Genomic DNA, 20,663 nt, shown 5'->3' with positions numbered 1-20,663 from the left:
TTCCGCCCCCCTACACACACTGGACCAATGGCCGAGCCCAGGGCCAATCCCCTGAGAGAGGCGAAAGCGGGTTCCGGGCGGTAGGCGGGGCCTCGCTGAGGACCCCAGGCTGGGCGCCGCCGCCGATTCGTCTACCCTTTCCCTCGGCCACCTCCTTTCAACCTTGTCCACCCGTTCGCACGGCCTCTGGTGCTGCGGCGGCGACTCCGGTTCCTGCCGCATCTCTTTTTCCCTCCTTCCCTCCCCACCAGATCCCCGAGTTCGCTCGCCATGGCTTTACTTACTGCGGCCGCCCGGCTCTTCGGGGCCAAGGTGAGCAACTGAAGGAGGGAGCGCGCTGTCCCAGGGTGGGGCTGAGGCGATTGCGGGCCCTCAAGCCCCGAGGTCTCCCTCCCCTACTCATAAGCATCCCAGCGCGCCTTAAAGGGGCCCTGATCTTGGCTGGCCGCCAGCTGTGCATGGAACTCCTAGGGCCATGTGCTTTGCTGGCCTTCCGGCCCCTGGAGGAGAAGTGAGCTCTCTGTTCGCCGCCGGCCTGCGGTCTTGGGCAGGTGGGGAGGACGGACCCTACTGTCACCCCGCATGTTTAGGCTGGAAGGCGGTGATGAGTAGCCCTGGAAGAAGGAGCCGCTAGTGGAGAACATAATGTGTTTCATTGGAGTTAGGAAAAGAGCCTGTTTGGAGGAGAGAGCAGGTGTGAGAAGAGTGGCAGCGTAAACAGATGTATTCACTCTACCGGGGCCTGAGCTGGAGCGCTGGTTAGTTTTGGCTTCTGTTTTTTATGGAGGGTCTTGTCAATTTCTGAACTGCCTGTTTCCGTTTCTCCAACCCAATTATTTAATTATTTAAGCCTTTCATGACCAAACTGTAGAAATTTCTGCTAGAGTAATGGGACTCGGGTCCTCTTTGTCCTTGGGACTCTTGCACTTACTGTTGATATAGAATGGTTCGACTGGAGTGGAGCGTTCCTGTAAAACCTGCATGATTGTCACATATGATTGGAGAAAGAACCAGAAGGATTGTTCCTCCAAATTACAGGCCATTAAGTGAAGACACTAGGCAGGAAATAGTAAACCCAAGGTCACATGACCAATCCTACCACTTGATCACCCAGGTTTTGCTGTTGCTCCTAAGTCTGCTCTACCCAGGAGAGTTTCCACTCATTCTTTGGGGCCCTTTACTTGACTTTTGTTGACTTTTGGATCCTTGGAGTATTGTTGCAGTATTGGTGCTTTCAATTTCAGGTTACCAGTACTTTTGTCTGTGGATAACTTGGCCCTTTAAACAGAGAAGCTGCTGTGCTGAGCGAGTCCCAGCCTTGCCTTCTAATCCAAGCAGAGACAGTCCCACAAGTGACCTTGACTCCTGCAAAGAACTAATACTTTTCTACAGACAGATTAAAGTTGCCAGCACCTTAGAGAAAAGAAAGTCTTAGAATGATTTTGGTTTGCATAGTTGGTAGACAAGGTTAAGCCTGTAGGATTTGTATTGGGTAGAGGCTGATCATTTGGGAGATACTTGTCTTATTTGACTGTTGCTTCTCCTGCTGCCAGGGAACAAGGTAAGGAATCCCCTTGGGAAATGAAGTAAGTTCTAGCTAGTGTTTTGACAGAATAGGGGACACCATAATTAGCTCACTGCAGAACTGCTAACCCAGACCAGTTAGTCTAACTCTGCAGTGAATTTGAAAAAGGCTTTAGAATTTACGTTTTTAATTTATTTTGTCTCTTAAGCCCCCAATGAAACTCAGAAAGCTTTTGGAATGACAAAGCTATGTAATTGTGTCATTTTTATTTTGTTTATTTTTCTGTTAGACATGGACCTAAGGATCCCAGAAACCTGTAAATTGGAAGCCATTACAAAGGCTTTTTGCCCTTAAAACTAGCAAATCCCAACAGACTCAGGACTAGAAATCTCCTGAGTTGTCAGCAGAATGACCGGGATACCAAGAAGCCTTTCACTTTGTCAGCATTGCTAGCACCTGCCTGAGCTTTCTAGATTGGCCTAAAGCTTAATTGGTACGCGATTTTACTTTTGCTCTTAAGGTACGCTTTGGAAGGCAAAAATATGGTCTTCTGACCTGGGAGAACTGACCACTACCATTTTGATTCTCAAGGTCATATGTAGTTTCACTTTTCAGGGAAGAGATTTTTTTGACTTTGTTAGGAGACACAAATGTTAATCATTCTATTGTTTCACCCTACCCACGGTTAGGTAATTTAATGAACTCCTAAATGGGAGATAGAGACATTCAGAGTCATCAGATAATTTGACTTCTTGTTTATCCAAATGAATTTATACTAAGCAGTGGCTTTATTATTAGCTGTTGGTGGCTTAGCTAATGATGTAAATACTACCTTTCCACAGGTGATCTGGGTTTGGATTGGGGCTGGGAATTAGAGTAAGGCCACCAGTGTGACTTAATCAACCCTAGTTACTCGCTTTACCTTTGAGAATTGCTCTTCCAAGCTAGGATGTTTCATAACAGTAAATCAATCCAAAAGTATTTCTAGATCATTTCTAGACTTTTTCAAGATATTTAAATAAACACCCATGATTCTTTTCCACAGACTTGCACCACTGCACATCATCTCCTGTATAAATCCTAGTCTGAAGTTGGGCTCAACCAAACCAAGTCAGTTTTGTCCTGTGAAATGGTACTTAGGCTTAAAGCCTTTTAAAGGCAAGTGCTCAAATCTCCGTGCCTTCATTTTGATTATCAGCCCACCCAAAGTAATGGCAGTTCCTCGATTCTTACTAGATGGACCAAAGGTGAAATATGGAGAGTAAAGCATCATCACGTGCTGGAGGTGGAATGATTGCATCTGTTTTTCTTAGTGGCTTTTAGATTGATAGCTGGTGAATTCATGGGTGTGGGGAGGCAGCATGGTGAAGTAGGTAGTTAGAAGGGAAGGCTGGCATTCCTGTTTCTTAGAATCCAGGCAGAAAGGCAGGAAACCAGACTTGATGGATCTCTCTAAAGCCACACAATAATTCTTTTGCCCTATTTCACTGCTTTATCTGATAGAGTTGAGTAAGATGTGAAATTTAAAACAGTAGTGATCTTAGGTTCTAACTATTGTTCAGTTCTTCCCTCAACTGCCCAAATTTCTTAGAGCCCTGTATCTCTTTTAATATGCTGTCATTGTAAAAGGTCTGTAAGTTCACAGTGGGCATCATCACCTGGGGTGCTTGTTCAGATTGCACATTGATGAATCCTTCAAATTCTGATTGAGCAAAGATGGGATAGGATCTGGAAACGTGTGTTTTTTTCACATGCTTCAGTTAACTAATGATGCTCAGTGGTCCTTTTCTGTTGGGCCAGTAAAGCCACAGGCAGGCCTCTTTGTTTGTAGCTTTATTGAATGTATATATGAAACTTTGAGTATTTGGGGTTTTTTTTCCCCTCAGAATTAGTGATTATTTTAAAAATTGACTTCAGAAATGACAATTCTAAGTAATAGTCCATTTTAGGCTATTTTCTCTAGGTTTGTCTTCCTAGTCTTTTTTTCAAATACTTTAGGAAAAGTTTCTTGTAAATCCCTCTAGCAAAACATTAGGAGCTAAAACTTGTAAGGGAACAGTCGTAAGGTGACAAATCCTATATACTTTATTCACTAGTGTGCACATAATAAGTAGGTGTTAAGCGAATATTTGTTAAAAACAGTAAAGATTTCTACTAAAAGGAAAATTAGGATTCTTGATTCTTTTAGAGGCTGAATTGGTGTCTTTTCTGTCTTCCTTATTGAATGGTCAGCAAACCTGTAAGGAGGAGTCTGTTAGGAAATGACAGATAAAATTTTTAAGGAAATTCATTGTGAGTATGAAGAGGGTCAAAGTATGAAATCCGATCACTCTGCTCAGGCTATTACGTGGCCTGAGAGAGTGTTGCAGGCAGACTTCCAATATCACCGTTGTGAAACAGATATTAAATGGCTTTAGTTCTCTGATCTGGTTCTGGAGAGAGAGAAGTCTTTGTCCTATGTGTGTTCTTTTTCTTTTAATGCAGGTTGTTCCTTCTGCATTGGAAGCCTTTGCAACACAAGAGTTTTCCTAGCAGTTACTAGTGCATTATGTTTGCTTCATCAACTAAGCTAGTTCTGCTTGCTTGGCAAGCTCAGATCTTTTGTTGATGAAGGACAAGGGCTCTTTTACAATCAGGAGCATCTCTCTCAAACTTTTAATGTTGAAGTTCCTAGTTATGTGGCAGGACATAATCTGAATGTGCCTGCGATGGAGGATCAAAGAAAATTTGGCTTTTCTCCTGTAAAGTAAGGTCTTCGATGTGGAGCAATGATTATGATAGGCTAAGAGGAGTAAGAAAGAAATAACCACATTATTGAGTAGGTGTTTATCCAAGTAGGATTCTATAGTTGTTGTAGTTTGGAGGAGAAGGAGTTGTTTTCATCGATTTTTGGTAAGTGATTTGGCCAATACCCTATTCCAGAAATACCCTAAGTGTTACAGGCAAGTCTTTGGCACAATTTCCTGCATATACTACTAATCCTCTTCTCCCTTGGCCCTTTAAGATAGAGATTCTTTTAATTCTATTTTCCCATCTTAGCACATTTGAGAGCTACAACTCACTTCTATCAATACTAGCAAACTCACTAGAAGAGTTCTTGCAAGGGTGACAGTAGTGTGAAAAAGCCTCTTAGTGATTGTGATACCCCCACCCTGACTCTGTAGAGAATTCTGGCTGTCAGACATTGTGAGTAGATCCTTATCTTTGGAAACAGCTCTCTCCATCTCCATCTCATGAAGGAGCTGACTGATTGGTGAGGTGACTCCCCGATTCACCTGACAGCTGCTGTTCCAGTAGGATAACTACATGGGGCATGCAACCAGAAGCCAAAAGCTAGTTGCTACACCTCCAAAATTGAGAGAAGAGCTGAGAGGTGAAAGTCTAGGATGACTCGGGTTTGTAATCTGCCTGTTCCATCAGTGAATATAGCCTGAATGTACTGTACAAAGCTATTCAGCAGCTTTCTTTGGCAGCCAGGGGAGAGGTATAGCCTTGGATCCTCTAGCATCTCCTGTCTAGGGTCATTTGCTCTGCTGCTGGAGATCACTGTTAAATTCGTTTCCTCTTCCTGACTTCTCCCTTCTTGGTTAGGAGGCCCTTAAAGGAAATTGAGGCTTTATATCCTATTCCACAGCTACAGGGAATTATTATTCATTCATCTCTTCCTCAGTCTTGACTGCTTCTTTCCTGGAATCCACCTCCAGGAAAGAATTGTGACACTTGAGATGGTAATAAGCCAACACAGTTCTAAGAAACAAACACTTATTGAACTCAGTTATGCAGAAGGCACTGTTTGTTCTAGGAGCTTTAATGAAAATTATTTTATATAGTCTACTTGTCTACCCTGAAATTGGCTTTATTATTACCAATTTAGAGTTGTAAAAGCCTAGGGGTTCAGAACAGGCCTACCCAAAATGTGCCATTTTAGCATGTGAATTTTTTGAGCTGGAGGCAGTTAAGACCCTACAGGCTCACAAGAAACTTATTTCTCCCTTAATGAATTACATTAGGGGCCTTGCTCATAATAATTATCACCATAAGACTTTTTATGACAAACTTCTAATTATTGAACATTTGCTCTTATTATCCTTCTTTCCCTCTGAAACCCTAAGATGATCCTTAGTTCAGAATATTATATCTACTTCATTTTTCCTTTCTGCCTTTGAACCTCTCATGTATGTTGGGTTCCCAAGTGTATGTATATATTAAATTAGGTTATTTTTCGTTAATCTGTATCACATAAATTTAATTATTAGACAAGCTGAAAGACTCTAGGAAGAAAGTTGCATCCTCCCCCACAGAAGTTAGGTCATATAGCTAAGGTAACGTACAGGATAGTGGCAGGACCTGGAGTTAGGACTTAATCCTTGATAACTCCACATCCCAGCCTTCACATTTTATCCTCTGCTCTCTTGCTTAACACTTTAGACTATGGGCGTATGTCTTAAACTTTATTGTTCATATGAGTCACCTAGTGAGCTTGTTAAACAGCAGACTTGGGTTCCATAGGTCTGAGGTGAGGCCCAAGATTTCTGCATTTCTAACAATTCCCAGGTAATGTTAATGGCACTGGCTAGGCAGTCATATTTTAAAAGGTACTTTGGAGTACCTTTACATATGTCCTTGTTGGAGGCTTAGAATCAGCCTTTGAGCCACGTAGCTTGAGTGTTAACCTAAATATGGAGAAGGAAAGGGAAACAGTAGTTAGTTGTTTGGCTTTGGGCGTCACGGTTATATCAAAATGGTGCTGGGGCTAGAACCCAGATTTCCTTTCCTAGTTCTAATTCTTGTGCTCTGTCTTCTACTCATTAGGTAAAGTTGTCCTCACTTAAAAATTTTCCTGTTCTAGCCTTTTGAGTGGTCATACCAATGAATTGCTGCTGGCTTTAAAACCTTCCTGATTTCTTTAGGTTTTTCCTAAGCTGCAAGGTTAGCTAAAAATATGACTAAACCTGACACTGAGAAACTGGCCATACAATTTCATTTTACATATTTATTATATAACAAATACAGAGGCAGTTGCTATGTCCCAGACATAGTTTTAAATGCTTTGTAAATGTTGACTTAATCCTCAGAGCAATCCTTTGATTTGGTATTGTCCCCATTTTACCAATAATGAAACTGGCATGGAAAGGTTAAATGACTTGGTCACATAGCCAGGAAGTGTATACTAGCTTTATTTTATAGCTGCCTAGCTAAGCTCTTCACAAATTAGCACTGCTTTGCAAATTGGAGATCTGGCTAAGAAGTGTTGCTGATGGAGATTAGGGGACCTTTGGAATCAGCTGTCTTTAAGTTACTCTTGAGGCTTCTCATTAAATGACAAAGATGCGCTCTACAAAGGAAATTAAGACTTTGCTGTTGGTGGAAGTGGAGTGATAGTTTAGTTCCAAGTTCCTCTTCCCTAACCATTCACTCAAAGTAGCATTCATATAAACACATCTGAAAAATGTCTAATCCAGTCATGACCCATCTGATTCCTTTAAATGATGTTGCATTCTTACAGCCTTGTTAAGTGACCTTCCACCCTTTTCTTTCTGATTTCTTTTTTGTTTGTTTGTTTTATTTTGTTCCGTTTTAATCTTAAATAAAAGGAGAGGGCAGCTCATTGATTCTAGCAGTTTTCTCTTACAAGGGGAAAAAACTGTTTTTGTTCTTTGTTCATATTGATGGAAGAAAGACCTCCAACCTGAGAGAATTTTCGTTTTCATCTTAAGGGCTCTCATTCTATCTGTTGAGCTTGTATAGATTTTTTTTTTTGGGACTGAGATAGGACCTTAAACTGTTCTTATAATCTTTCCTCTTGCCAGTGAAGAAGCCAGCCATTATAGAAACTTAAAGATGGTTTAAGAGTAGCAAAATTATCATTATGGAGATATTTCAAACTTCTCTCAAATAATATGTTCCCCTCCTGCTTCTTTAAAAACACAACCAAACCACTGCAATAACCAACGACCCACAGTTAAATGGTCTGCTGCAGAGCTGATATGGTCACTGAGATGGGGCCTCTATAGTAGGGGAACATGGGACCGTGGAGCATGGAAAACTTGAACATGGTAAGCTCTGAAGAACAATAGTTTGAACTTATTCACATGTTTTCCCGTACCCACTTTGTGGTGACTAGTAAGAACAGGCAAAGTTACTTTAGTGCTGGGTCTGGCTCCCATTCGCCCCTCATAGGGTGAATAGGCTAAAGGGATCTTTGTGCTGTTTCTTGCCCAAAAGGTCCTCAGTGAACTAGAGGAGACTCTTTAGGAAGTTAATGAAAGGAGTTGAGAATAGCCCTGCTTAACAAATTGAGGCATTCCCCCTTTCTGTAGGGTCATATAAGTTTGCCTATGTTCTCTAAATTTAGCCTTGGATTGATTTTTTTTTTAATAACCTTTTTCTGAAGGGTACATTCCCTTTTCAAAATGAGAGGTTTTAAAATCTGAAAAGCCTCAGGTCCTGCTGAACCCTAGCCCTAGGCATGTAGCTTTTTGGAATTTATATAGTGTCACTGGTTCAAATGATTTTCAGTGCAACCAGACAGCAATGCAATAGAAAAGATGTCTCTGGCCTTTTGGCAAAAGGAGGAAAAGTATAGACTTGCTCCAGAATTAGTTTATTTGTATATATGTGTGTAACCTTTTTAGTTTGTAAAGTGCTTTTGCATACATTTTAATTTAATTATCACAATATAACCTTGTGAGTTGTGTAGTGGGTATTAGCAACACATTATAGATGAGGAAACTGGAGCTTACTTAACTATCTAATTTTATTTTCAAAATAATCCTGTGTAGAAAAGCTAATAGCTAGTTAGTACAGTAGTGTCCCTTTATCCACTGGGAACATGTTCCAAGACACACAGTGGATACCTGGAACCGCGGATAGTACCGAACCCTATATGTACTATGATTTTTCCCTATAAGTACATACCTATGAGTTTAATTTATAAATTAGGCCCAGTAAGAGATTAATAATAATAACTAATAATAAAACAACAGTTATAGTGATATACTGTAATAAAAGTTATGCGAATGTGGTCTCAAAATATTTTATTGTAATGTACTCACCTTTTCACTTAAAGGTAGCACTTTACGGCTTCTCTGGTATACCTGAATTGCCAGGATCACTAGTCTTATGTTTTGGGGCCATTATTAAGTAAAATAAGGATTACTTGAACACAGGCAGTGTAATACCTCAATAGTCTATCTGATAACAGCCTGCTACTAAGTGACTGATATGCAAGAGCGTGTACAGCGTGGATACATACTCTGGACAAAGGGAAGATTCACATCCCGGTGGGACACAACAGGATAGTGCAAGATTTCATCAGGCTCCTAAGAATGACATGCAATTTAAAACTTAGGAATTGTTTATTCCCACGATTTTCCATTTAATATTTTCAGACCGTGATAAGTGAAACTCTGGATAAGGGGGTTACTACTGTAGTATATTTGGTCATCTTTTTCAGAGGCAGTGTCGAACTTTCTGTTGCAACTCAAAAATCTCAAAGTTGTTTTCTTTGGAGAAAAAAAAATGTATCTCTAAATATAGAAAAACATGGGCTAGCTACACTATCTTTGTAGTGAGGGATAAGCCTTCTTAAATCTGACCTATCTTTCTGGACAATTTTCTTTCTGAAGTTTATCTTTAAAAATTCCTTTGTATGCAGGAGTATAGGTGATAAACTCTCAACTTTGTTTGAAATGTCTTTATTTCACCCCTTTTAAGATGTTTTCCTCACCTGGGTACACAACTCATTCTTAATTATTGGCGCTCAGCTTTGAAGATGTTTCAGTTTTCTAGTTTCCATTGCTGTTGTTGAGTGGTCTTTTGTCAGCTGTTATTTTGTAGATGTTCTGTCTGCTCTGTGCTTTTTTCAGGAGCATTTGAGGTGTGTTGTGAATGTCGGCCTCTGCCTGTGGGTTCTCCTAGACTGGAGAGGTTGAAGTGTTCAGAAGATTAGGTGCTGGAGAGGTTTAACCAGCAGGGTTGAGTAATTGATCAATGCCCTCATTTACTTTTCTCAGGGCCACTCAGAACTATTGACAGCTAGATTGGGATGGACTGGGTACTCTTTAATAACTGCCTTTCTGACCTTTCTTCTGTGCTATACAAAGCCCAACCCTGGAACCCAGATGATGGGAAAGAATCTCTCTTCAGGGAATGCTAATGAAACTTAGGATGCAAGAAGCAGAGTTAAAACTACTGCCTCCAGACGTGGTAATTCCTAAGCTGCTCAGGGTTTTTTACAGCTTTCTTATGTCAAGCTGTCTTTACAGGCTAAGATGAAGAAAGAAGGATTGAGTCATTGTCACTCCTTCTTAATACTTAGGAGGGAAGAGTAACAAGTACATAAATTTTTGTGTTTTCTTTGCAGAATGCATCCTGTCTTGTTCTTGCTGCCAGGCATGCCAGTGCTTCCTCCATGGTAAGGTTTGGAAAAAAGGACTAAGAATCATTAAAGCAGCCTAACCCTAGCATGGGGCTGCAAGGGGTGGTGTGGTTTGGCTACCACACAGTCATCATTATCTTGAGTATCTCCTGGAGGTGTCGTTATTGTTATTGCTGTTATAACTATTATTTTTCTACTCGTTTTTAGAAATAATTTGCTCAATAGTGTGCTGAGATGGGAATAGTAAATATTTTTGCCTAATCTTTTTTTTTACTTGTGGTAAAATATACATAACATAAAATTTACCATTTTAATCATTTTTAAGTGTATTGGTTCAATGGTAGTAATTACATTCACATTATTGTACAACCATCACCTATACCAACCATCTCCAGAACTTTTTCATCTTCCCAAATTTAAACTCTATCCATTAAGACAACTTCCTGTTCCTGTCTCCCTCTAATTCTTTTAATCTCATCTGTACAGAATAGTTGACCAGTCTTCCCTGGCAGATAGAGAAAGCCACATTCTAAAAAGCAATCTTAATATACCTACTTTGCAGGAAATCTAGTCAACATTTTGACCATAACTTAGCTTCTCTACTTCTCTTTTTAGAATTTGAAAGATGTATTGGCTGACCTGATACCTAAGGAGCAGGCTAGAGTTAAGACCTTCAGGGAACAACATGGCAAGATGGTTGTGGGCCAGATCACTGTGGACATGGTAAGCGTTGTGGGTTTTGGCTGCAAAACATAGCTGTGTAATGTGCTTCAACAAAAGTACTGTTCTCTTCACTGACTATTCAGAATTATTCTGTGCTATACACAGAAATGTTGATGCTTAATAGTGTTCACTAGCAATTAGATCATTCTTTTCTACAGATTTAATAGCTGAGCCTAACCTAATTCACTTACAGGAGGGATGAATGAAGTTTCTATTCTTTTCCCAAGCCCTCAGCTATTGGGGCCAGGGCTCTCTCTTTGAGTGGATGCTTTACTGACCATCCAGTTAAAGCTCTATCTTGCCCTCTAAAACAGTTTAAGGATGGCTTCTTCTCTGGTCCTGAGAGTCTGAGCACTCAGATGATAATTCCACAGCAGTGTTTAGCCATTGGTCTGTACCTTCTACCTCTGTAATAGATTCCATTCTGTTTATTTTGGTTGGTGGGAATGAGCGGGTAAGAGGGGGCAGGAGAAAAATAAAATTCAATAAGAAAAGGAAGCAAACAGACAGAAACATCAAATAAGGATAGTAATTTCTCAACTTAAAATTTTCATTTCCAATGTTAGCAGCCTTCCTTGCAAAGTTCCATACTATAATAACTTAACTCCTCAGAAATCTTCCCCCAAATGAAGTCTTGCAAGTCAGAGATAAATTTCCTCTCCCAGAGCCTATGAAGCACTAACAGGCTCTAGCCTGAATTATTCTATTCTTTACTTCCTCTTCTTTTCCTCAGATGTATGGTGGCATGAGAGGCATGAAGGGATTGGTATATGAAACATCAGTTCTTGATCCTGATGAGGTAAGAGACCCTCATATCAATCACTAATAATTTTTGAGTTTACTGACTATTGTGCACACTGTGGTTTAGACCAGTGAGGGTAAAGAGAATAAAATAAAGCACCTACCTTCATATTTTGGAAGATGGAAAATAGGTACATATGGAATAATTTTACCTTTTTAATATGTCAACTAGTAAAACTAAAAATACAAAGCAAAAGTAAGTTAAATGAAGATTTACTTTAAAAGTTGTCTAATTTATTGAAATGTCTGATAAGAGTGGGATGAGTTAAGTATGTGGTTTCCAGGCTAATAAATTTAAGAGTTGTAATTCTTACTCTTCTTTAAGGGTATCCGCTTCCGAGGCTATAGTATCCCTGAATGCCAAAAACTGCTGCCCAGGGCTAAGGGTGGGGATGAGCCGCTGCCGGAGGGCTTATTTTGGCTGTTGGTAACTGGACAGATCCCAACAGAGGAACAGGTAAAGCAGAAGGACATTAGCTTTTCTTATTCCCTTCCTTCTTTGCCTTTCTCTAATCTCAGTTACTTAATCCTGACCTAGCTGTGGGTGGTTATAAAAATGTACAGTGAGGGGAAGAAATCAGAGCAGAGTTCTGCTGTATGAGTGGACTGAATTCTCTTAGGTTTTCTTTACTCCGATGGCACTGTCTTTTTTATTTATCTTCTTTTTCCTTGCCTAGTTTAAGCCGTGTCTCCTTTTCCACAGGTATCTTGGCTCTCCAAAGAGTGGGCAAAGCGGGCAGCTCTGCCTTCCCATGTGGTCACCATGCTGGACAACTTTCCCACCAATCTACATCCCATGTCTCAGCTGAGTGCAGCCATTACAGCCCTCAACAGTGAAAGTAACTTTGCCCGAGCATATGCAGAGGGTATCAATCGAACCAAGTACTGGGAGGTAGGAAATTTTGGTGTGGTGATTGATATGTGATAAGGATTCAAAGAACTTGAGTGTAAAGGGAAAAAAAGGAATGTAGAATCTTTAGGAAAATTGCTTCTCTGAGTTATGCCAGAAACTCAGATAAATGGAGCGTGCTTTCTGTCACCAAAGTTATTGGTTTTATTAGGGTGATGTACATGTAAAAAATAAATTATAATTCAGTAACTGCTATAATAGCGCTTTGTACACAAGGCTGTTGGAACATTGAAATAGATGTGACTTAACTGCAAGATCCCTGCAGGAAGATTTCTCAGAGTAGTCTCACTATTCCCAAAAGAACAGTGAGACTCCTTCTCTTCTTCAAATAAAGAGAACCTTGAGAAATCTTACAAGTTGAATGTGAATGGCAGCTAAGGCAACTTTAGAGTCTAGGAGAACTAGTGCCAATCAGCCACAGTTCTGGACTAATCTATTCAGGTTACCTGTCAGGAGCAGAAGAGTGGTTAGTATCCTGGAATGTTTGTTTGTTTCTTATTCAGAGACAGATAGTGTAGGAACAGAAGAGTTGCTTTTTGCAAAGCAGGTATATTAAATGACTTTTAACCAGAAGATGCCAACTGCTAAGGAAGGCCCCAAAGAGTTCACTATGATGCAAGACATGGAATGGTCTGTGGGCCATAGTGTCATGGCCCACTGGCCTAGTGAAATCTCTGGGATTTTTACAGATCTTACTTCATTTGATGGGTCAATATTTTTTCAGTGCCAACTGTGTATAGAGAATTATGTTTGCTTTTGAGAGGAGGAGGGAGGGAGGTTTGCAATTGATATTAGGCTGGTTGACACTGAGGCGGAAGGTATTGGAATGGTGCAGAATATACACATTTATAAGCACTTAAAGCATTTGTAGAGCTGCACATCAGCAGGTTCAGAAGGTCATATAACCTGAATATATTGCTTTTTATTTTCTTTTTTAAATGTTATTCAAGTAATTGTTATCTGTGTGGTCACCATAACACAAAAGGTAAAATCAGGACCTACAGTTCTTCTGTTTTAAACTCGTCTTTTAGAACTTGATACCCAAAAGTGCCAGTTACTACTTACAGTGCTATTGTCTTGACTATCATGATGAGAGAAGAAAACAGCTTCTTCTTACTTTATAATAGATGGCTATATTTTCCAGGCATCCAGACATGCCGCATTGCTTCACACTGTGCTTTATCAAATCACTGAAATGAATCTGTACTCATCTGCTTGCTATTGCCTCCATTTCAATGCACAGCCATTGATTGACTATTCTTCCATCATCTGTCTGAGAGATGTCATCTGAGGGTGGCTGTCTTGAGGTAAACAGGTTGTATTTCAAGACTTTGCCAGTCTTCTGGAGAGTATAAGCAATTATAGTTTACTTGTCAGCCTTAGGATGTATGTCTAAGTTCACATTACATAAAAAGTAGCACCAGTAAGTTTAGTGCTTAGTTTAGTGGTGCTTGATGCTCTTTTGCTGTCACATCTTATAATTCTCTTAAAGGTCAGACATGCTATTTCAGTTCAGTTTTCTATGTTGGTTAATTTAACCATGGCTACTTAAGAAGAATTAACATGACAGCATTCAGCTGGTTATTTCTGTTTAAAAATTTATGTTAAGTTTATATGTGATCTGAGTCTTTGCTAGAATCATCAGTTCATCCTTTTTTTTTTTTTTTTTTTTTTTTTCTTTTGCCGGGGATGATCTTCTGTCTACAGCATTTCTTCCGTAATAGTTCATGTGACTTTAGATAGTGTAATCTCTTGTGTCCAAAGAGTTAGGTCTGTTTCTGTTTGGCATAACTTCACTCATGATCAGGAAGTTACTATGATTATGAAGTAGCCTTTGTTGAGTTGAGTAAAATTTGCAAAGTAGGTGCTAACCTAACCTTTTGTAAGGCCTAAAAAAGATATATGTAGGTTTTGAAGCTGTTTCAGTAAGATCATCATCCTAACACCTAACAACTCTTGAAAACATGCCAAATATTATGCTTAAGTGCTTTATGTTCATTTTCTGATTTAATCATCAGGCAAACCCCGGGAGGTAGATGTTATTCCTATTTTACTGAATGGGAAAACTGAGGGTTAGCTTGCTCAAGGTCATGCAGCTAGTAAGTGGTAGAGACAAGATTTGAATTTGAATTTGCTTCACTCTACGGCCTCTTCACCATTAATACTGGTTCTCTTCTTTTTCTGTGATTTCTTAATAATGATTGATAGCTAATTACTTGGTCAGAATTTTACTAGCAATAGAGATGGTGGCTCACAATGATGATTATGGTCAATTTTGTTGCTTTTATTCCAGACAGTTGTGATGGTGACATGTTTTAACTTCCTTTTTTCCAAAGCTTTCTAGATGAAGAATGATTTGATACAAACTAAATAACACTTTAGTCTTAACTTATAAAAGAAGGAATAAGCAGGAATTCTCTGCCAGTTTTCTTTGGTTTTTTGTTGTTGTTGTTTTGTCTTTTTTAACTCTTCTTGACTATACAGCACTGACCACCACAAAAAGCAGTGGTAAGGATCCCACATTGTCATACCTGGTTTGATACTTGCTGTTTTATAAACTTAATCTTCATTGGTAGAAGTCGAAACAATCCTTTTTTGTAGTTTCTTTATGACGTGGCCATTCATACTTTGCAAATGATTTTGAAAATTAGTATACTCCACAGATACTAGTTTGCCTAGCCTGGGATCCTGTTCTTGGCATTCTGCTAGTGGATCGAGGTCCCTTAGAACTGCATGTTCTTGATGCAGGCAGGCTTCTGGAAGTAACCTACTTGCTTGGGGGATGTAAATCTGCAAGGAGGTATAGTTAATAGTGTGATTATCATGTAAGTAATCCGAGAATTTGCAAATGTTAGCTAAGTACTTCTTGTTTCAGGTAGCTTTTTAATTTTGGCAGTATTCTTACAGAATCCTGGTGGCACTGATAAAATTCACTGAGTACTTGAGTATACATGACTTCATAGGGATTAACTCATTTAGGCTAGTTATTATAAATTTTGCTTTGTTCCAACAGCACTACTGAGACCTCATGACTTCTTATAGGGGCATTTAGCCAGTTAGCTTATTAACATAGCAAGCACTATGTAATATCAATCAGCAAGTATTTACTCCATGCCTTCTATATACATAGTACCGTGAATGAAAGCAGAATTTTTTTAAGCTATTAAAAAAAACCCACAAAACACTAAAACCCTCTCTAATCCCTTTGAGAAGATAAAATTGAGACATGAAAGTTGAGCAGGCAATTACTAACATCCCCAAAAGACAACCAGATATTACGTTGCTCTTAATAAACGAACATAACACTATTAATCAGATAGTCTTGCTAAAAAAAAAGAAAAAAAGAACTTGAATCACTTAAGCTTCTAGATCTAACTCAGTTTATAGCAGCGGTTCCCAACCTTTTTGGCACCAGGGACCAGTGCTCCTATGAGAATCTAATGCCTGATGATCTGAGGTGGAGCTGAGGCAGTGATGCTAGTAGCGCTGGGGAGCAGCTGCAAATACAGATGAAACTTTGCTTGCTTGCCCTCTGTTCACCTCCTGCTGTGCGACCTGGTTCCTAACAAGCCATAAACCAGTACCAATCTGCAGTCCAGGGTTTGGGGACGCCTGGTTTATAGGAAATAAGTAGATAGAGGAACATGTTAAATGACATCACAGGTACATAACCAGCAAGATGTGTGGGAAATTCTGCAAAACAAATGATCCGATTTTCTGCAAATCGCAAATTTACAAAAAAAAGAGCAAGTCTACGGCCATGCTACCCTGAAAAGCCCGATCCCGTCTGATCTGGGAAGCTAAGCAGGATCAGGACTTCCTAGGTGTAGGAAGACCAGGTGCTGAAGGCGTAAAAAATAAAAATAAGGGATGGTAAGATGACAAGGTCCTTGCGATCTGTGAGGTCAACCAAGGGTTGCCTTGCCTAAAAAATAAATAAATAAAATAATTAAAAAAGGAGAGCATAAGAGGGAACTTAAATTGATTAGAAGAGACTTCAGAGACATCAGAAAATTGCAATGTGGGCTATTTTTAGTCATGAACCAAATGAGGCAGGGGGTTTTTATAATCAAGGAAATTGGAATTGAGTAGATAATGATACTGAGAATTTGCTAAATTCTTTTTCAGTGGGATGATGGTTTTGTGATTTTGTTTATGAAAGACCTTTTTCTTTTTAGAGATAACAGTTTAAATATTTCCATGTTAAAATATACGATGTGTGGCATTAGCTCCAAATAATTTGGGAAAGTAAGGATATAGGTGAAACAAGAGTGGCCATGAGTTAGTAATTGTTTAAGCCAGACGATGCTTATTAGCTGAGTGAATAACCTTGTGTAAGTTATTCAACCTGGCCAGGCTCCAGTATCCTCATTTGTAAAATAAAGTATATGTTACCTTACAGAATTATTGTAAGAAATATATATAGGGAAAAACTGTGTGTGTGTGTGTGTGTGTGTGTGTGTATTTGTATCTGTGTATGTCTAGCACAGTATTTGTTATATTAAGTGCTTAAAAAAAATGGAAGCCTTTGATATTAACTAACAATTAAATGCCACTGCTTGACCGTTGACATATATATATATATGGTCAGAATTTTCTGTGAAAGATGGAACATAAAAATTATTAAAACCTAGTGCCTTAGCACATTCATTGAGTGCAAAGTCATGTAGCAGGAAAGATCATGATTAAATATATGAGTTCAAATTCTGACTTGGGCATTTAACTGAATACTCTGAGCCTCAGTTCTCCCATTTATAAAGTGGAGGTCATTATACACTTTGTAGAATTGTAAAAAATTGAGAATAATGTATTAATATACATATATACATGAGATGATAGTATGTGTAAATCATTTAGTGCAGTGTCTGGGTCATAGTAGTTATCCAGTTAGAGTTATTGTTGTTATGCTCTGTATATAATCACCCAGCATATAACCATCAACCCCAATACATGGAGGACAAATAGTATCCCTGCCTAATTCTTTGTTGAGAAATCTTTTCCTTTGTTTCTCCATTTTCCTCTTCTCCCCGTCAGTTGATTTACGAAGACTGTATGGATCTGATCGCAAAGCTACCTTGTGTTGCAGCAAAGATCTACCGGAATCTCTACCGGGAGGGCAGCAGTATTGGGGCCATCGACTCTAAGCTGGACTGGTCCCACAATTTCACCAACATGTTAGGTTATACCGATGCTCAGTTTACTGAGCTCATGCGCTTGTACCTCACCATCCACAGGTGAGATAGATCCAGCAACCATAGCCTGGGTTGGTGGGAAATTTTAAGAAAAGCTCCTTAACAGTCTCCTTTTCTGGGAACAGGTGATAGGCAACAAGGTGATGGAAACACGGCATAAGGGATGATACAGGGCAAGAAAGGGGAATAGTAAAGAAGGTAAAGAGGTTTAGGAAAATTACCATAACCACATCAAGAACAAGATAGGAAAAGGTACTAACTAGCTGCTCACGTTATGTTGTCCTTTAGCTTTCCAGGAGCTCCCTCTTCTGGCCATTACTTATTAAATCAAGTGAGAGTCAGAGCTTGGCCCAGAGGCATCATAAACTGGTAACCTCTCCAGCTCTGTGGATTAGTGACCAAAGGCTGGTAATGAGATTGGTACATTTCTTATAAGAGCTTATGTTAACTGACTGGCTGTAGGCTGGTGTGAGCCCCTAACTAGGCTAGTATGTGACAAGTAAGAGAACAGCAAGGTCTGTTTCCATAATCTGCCCCTTTTCTTCTCTTTCTCTTGGACTTGAGTCTCCTTTCTTATTTCCCCACAGTGACCATGAAGGTGGCAATGTAAGTGCCCATACCAGCCACTTGGTGGGCAGTGCCCTTTCGGACCCCTACCTGTCTTTTTCAGCAGCCATGAATGGGCTGGCAGGGCCCCTACATGGACTGGCAAATCAGGTAAGACTGTCCTTTTTCTTTTCCTGCTCCATGTTTTTCTTACTCTCACCCTTTTCTTTCTTCTCTTGATGTTCTCTCCTGCCACATGTATTGACACTCTTTTATTCCCCAAACCTTACCTATAGGAAGTACTTGTTTGGCTGACACAACTACAAAAGGAAGTTGGCAAAGATGTGTCAGATGAGAAGTTACGAGACTACATCTGGAACACACTCAACTCAGGACGGGTAAGCAAGCAGAGATGCTTAACAACTAGGAAAGAAGCCAAGACCTCAGTTCTGCAGTTTAGAAGAATTAAGGAAAAAAGAATGAGAAGAGGTCCCTAAATTCGAAATTTTTTTTCCATTTGTCTACCCTGAAGAATTTAGAAAAGACAAGAATTTCTATAAGAGATAACAACTGGCTTTTTTTCCATCACTCTTCACAGGTTGTCCCAGGGTATGGCCATGCAGTACTAAGGAAGACAGATCCACGATATACCTGTCAACGAGAGTTTGCTCTGAAACACCTGCCTCATGACCCCATGTTTAAGCTGGTTGCTCAGCTGTACAAGATTGTGCCCCATGTCCTCTTAGAGCAGGGCAAGGCCAAGAATCCTTGGCCCAATGTAGATGCTCACAGTGGGGTGCTGCTCCAGGTGAGTCTTCTTTTCCCTGCTTTCCTTCTAGTTTGTACAAAACCCTGCTGTTCTCTGCCATGCACAAAGTCAACTCCCTAGTCAGAGCAGAGATTCTTATACTTCTTCCTTATCCTTTTGATAAAGTTGCCTATGGTGGGGGAGGTATGGGCAGGAGGAAAGGGGTGCTCTCTTTTCAGAATCCCAATTGCTGTACTTTGCCTAGTGTCATTTCTATTTAAGGCTGACTGGATTAAGATTTCTATCACCCTGGATTTATATATGCCACTACCTCTGGGCCTTTAACAACATGTTTTTCTCTTTTACCATACAGTACTATGGCATGACGGAGATGAATTACTACACAGTCCTGTTTGGGGTGTCACGAGCATTGGGTGTACTGGCACAGCTCATCTGGAGCCGAGCCCTAGGCTTCCCTCTAGAGAGGCCCAAGTCCATGAGCACGGATGGTCTGATGAAGTTTGTGGACTCTAAGTCAGGGTAAAACTGGAGACTGAGAAGAAACTACCAGAAATTGAGGGAGCTTGAAAAAATTATACTTTTGTTTTGTTTCAAGGGGCTTTTAAAGGCTTAAGATTAAATTGTATCTGAGGCACTGATAATTAGTTTGAGGTTAAAATATAAATTAAGACTTTAAAAGATAAAAAGTGACCCCTTCTTCCCTAACCAGCTCCTTTCCGCTGCCTGGTTTGCATTGCCCATTAACTGCAGGATGACCAGGACTAATCCATGTGGTGTAGGTTAAATCTGGCCTCACCACCACCATCTTAGAGAGAATCTGGCTCCTCTTTCTCTGGGTCAAAGCTGATTGCAGAGAATCTGCAGTCGCTTTGGACCTTTTGGTTCCACCCTGCCCAGCCATCAGTAGGCCAGCGAACCAGGACTCTGCCCCCTTTTAAACAAGAATCATGTTGGACTGTCAGCTCTACCAAGTCCCATTGCCCTCTCCCATACACACAGACACTTCCTAGCAAGATCCATTGGTTAGCTGGGTATGCTTTGGCATTTTTTATGCTACCAGGTAACCATAAAGGCCATGGCATTTGTTACTGGCACTCAGTATTTGATTTTTATTTCTTTTTAAAATTATCCCATGAAAATTAAGGTCTGGGAGTGTTCTGTTCCCCACTATTTTAATACCTCCTTTGAGATTTTCTATATCTGCTGTGCCTCAAGCTCAGTGAGGATGCTCTGGACCTTCTCTTCTTCGTCCCAAGTAGAGATCTGTTTCAGCAGGTTGTATATACCACTGCCTGATATGTGGTCTTTCCCAGTCATTGGCTTTATCAGTGCTTAACATGAATGAAGCTTTTTACTTCCACAGAACACAAGCCACTATCCTCTGACCAGCATGATATCATCATGGTCTGGTCCCAGGGGTACTAGCACCTCTTTCTGAGCAGGGAAATAATTTAAGATTGGACATGGTTTCCTTTGAATATCAGATCCCTGGGATAAGGGGCATTAAAAATAGTAACCCTGCCACATTAAGAAGGAATTGAAATACACTCCTGCTGTGCCCCCTTCCTCCCTCACAACTCCTGCCTGTTTGTGTGGATCCTTAATCCCCAGAACCACGCTGTTGAGGTGGACACACTGTCTATAAACCCCTGGGTAACTTGTCATGATGCAGATTTCAGGTTGTTCTGTATAAAATGCAAAATAAATGTTTTTATTAATAATGCTTGAGCTTACTATTAAATAAGGCCTGGAAGAATCTACTATGAGTTAAGGAATCTGGCTGGCAAGATCATGGACTTAAGTGGACTGTAAATTAT

At 40.0% G+C, this 20,663-nt stretch overlaps 1 protein-coding gene across 2 annotated transcripts; it reads left to right on the top strand.

Annotated features, from left to right (window-relative positions):
• The first annotated feature begins 110 nt into the window (after positions 1–110).
• Positions 111–20,569, top strand: CS (citrate synthase). Of its 2 annotated transcripts, none has more exons than XM_039865686.1 (11): positions 111–312; positions 9,891–9,941; positions 10,521–10,628; positions 11,362–11,427; positions 11,755–11,886; positions 12,133–12,321; positions 17,374–17,573; positions 18,119–18,248; positions 18,374–18,475; positions 18,676–18,885; positions 19,199–20,569. In XM_039865686.1, the coding sequence occupies exons 1-11, from the start codon at positions 271–273 to the stop codon at positions 19,367–19,369; spliced, it is 1,401 nt and encodes a 466-aa protein (XP_039721620.1). In that variant the 5' UTR covers positions 111–270; the 3' UTR covers positions 19,370–20,569. The 2 variants fall into 2 exon arrangements, with proteins under 2 accessions (XP_039721620.1, XP_039721621.1); XM_039865687.1 differs by lacking the exon at positions 111–312 and adding an exon at positions 656–758.
• Positions 20,570–20,663: the final 94 nt, after the last annotated feature.

Source organism: Pteropus medius, unplaced genomic scaffold (assembly GCF_902729225.1).
Source record: "Pteropus medius unplaced genomic scaffold, Ma_sr-lr_union100, whole genome shotgun sequence".
In the NCBI taxonomy this organism is placed as follows: domain Eukaryota; kingdom Metazoa; phylum Chordata; class Mammalia; order Chiroptera; family Pteropodidae; genus Pteropus; species Pteropus medius.
This window is presented reverse-complemented; position numbering and strand designations above follow the sequence as displayed.

What these genes read in the sequence shown, in the direction of transcription:
- CS (XM_039865686.1), top strand. Translation starts at nt 271, where the DNA reads ATGGCTTTACTTACTGCGGCCGCCCGGCTCTTCGGGGCCAAG. An exon ending in CAGTTCTTGATCCTGATGAG is followed by an intron (nt 11,428 to 11,754) that starts GTAAGAGACCCT and finishes CTCTTCTTTAAG; the next exon opens with GGTATCCGCTTCCGAGGCTA. An exon ending in ACAGTGGGGTGCTGCTCCAG is followed by an intron (nt 18,886 to 19,198) that starts GTGAGTCTTCTT and finishes TTTACCATACAG; the next exon opens with TACTATGGCATGACGGAGAT.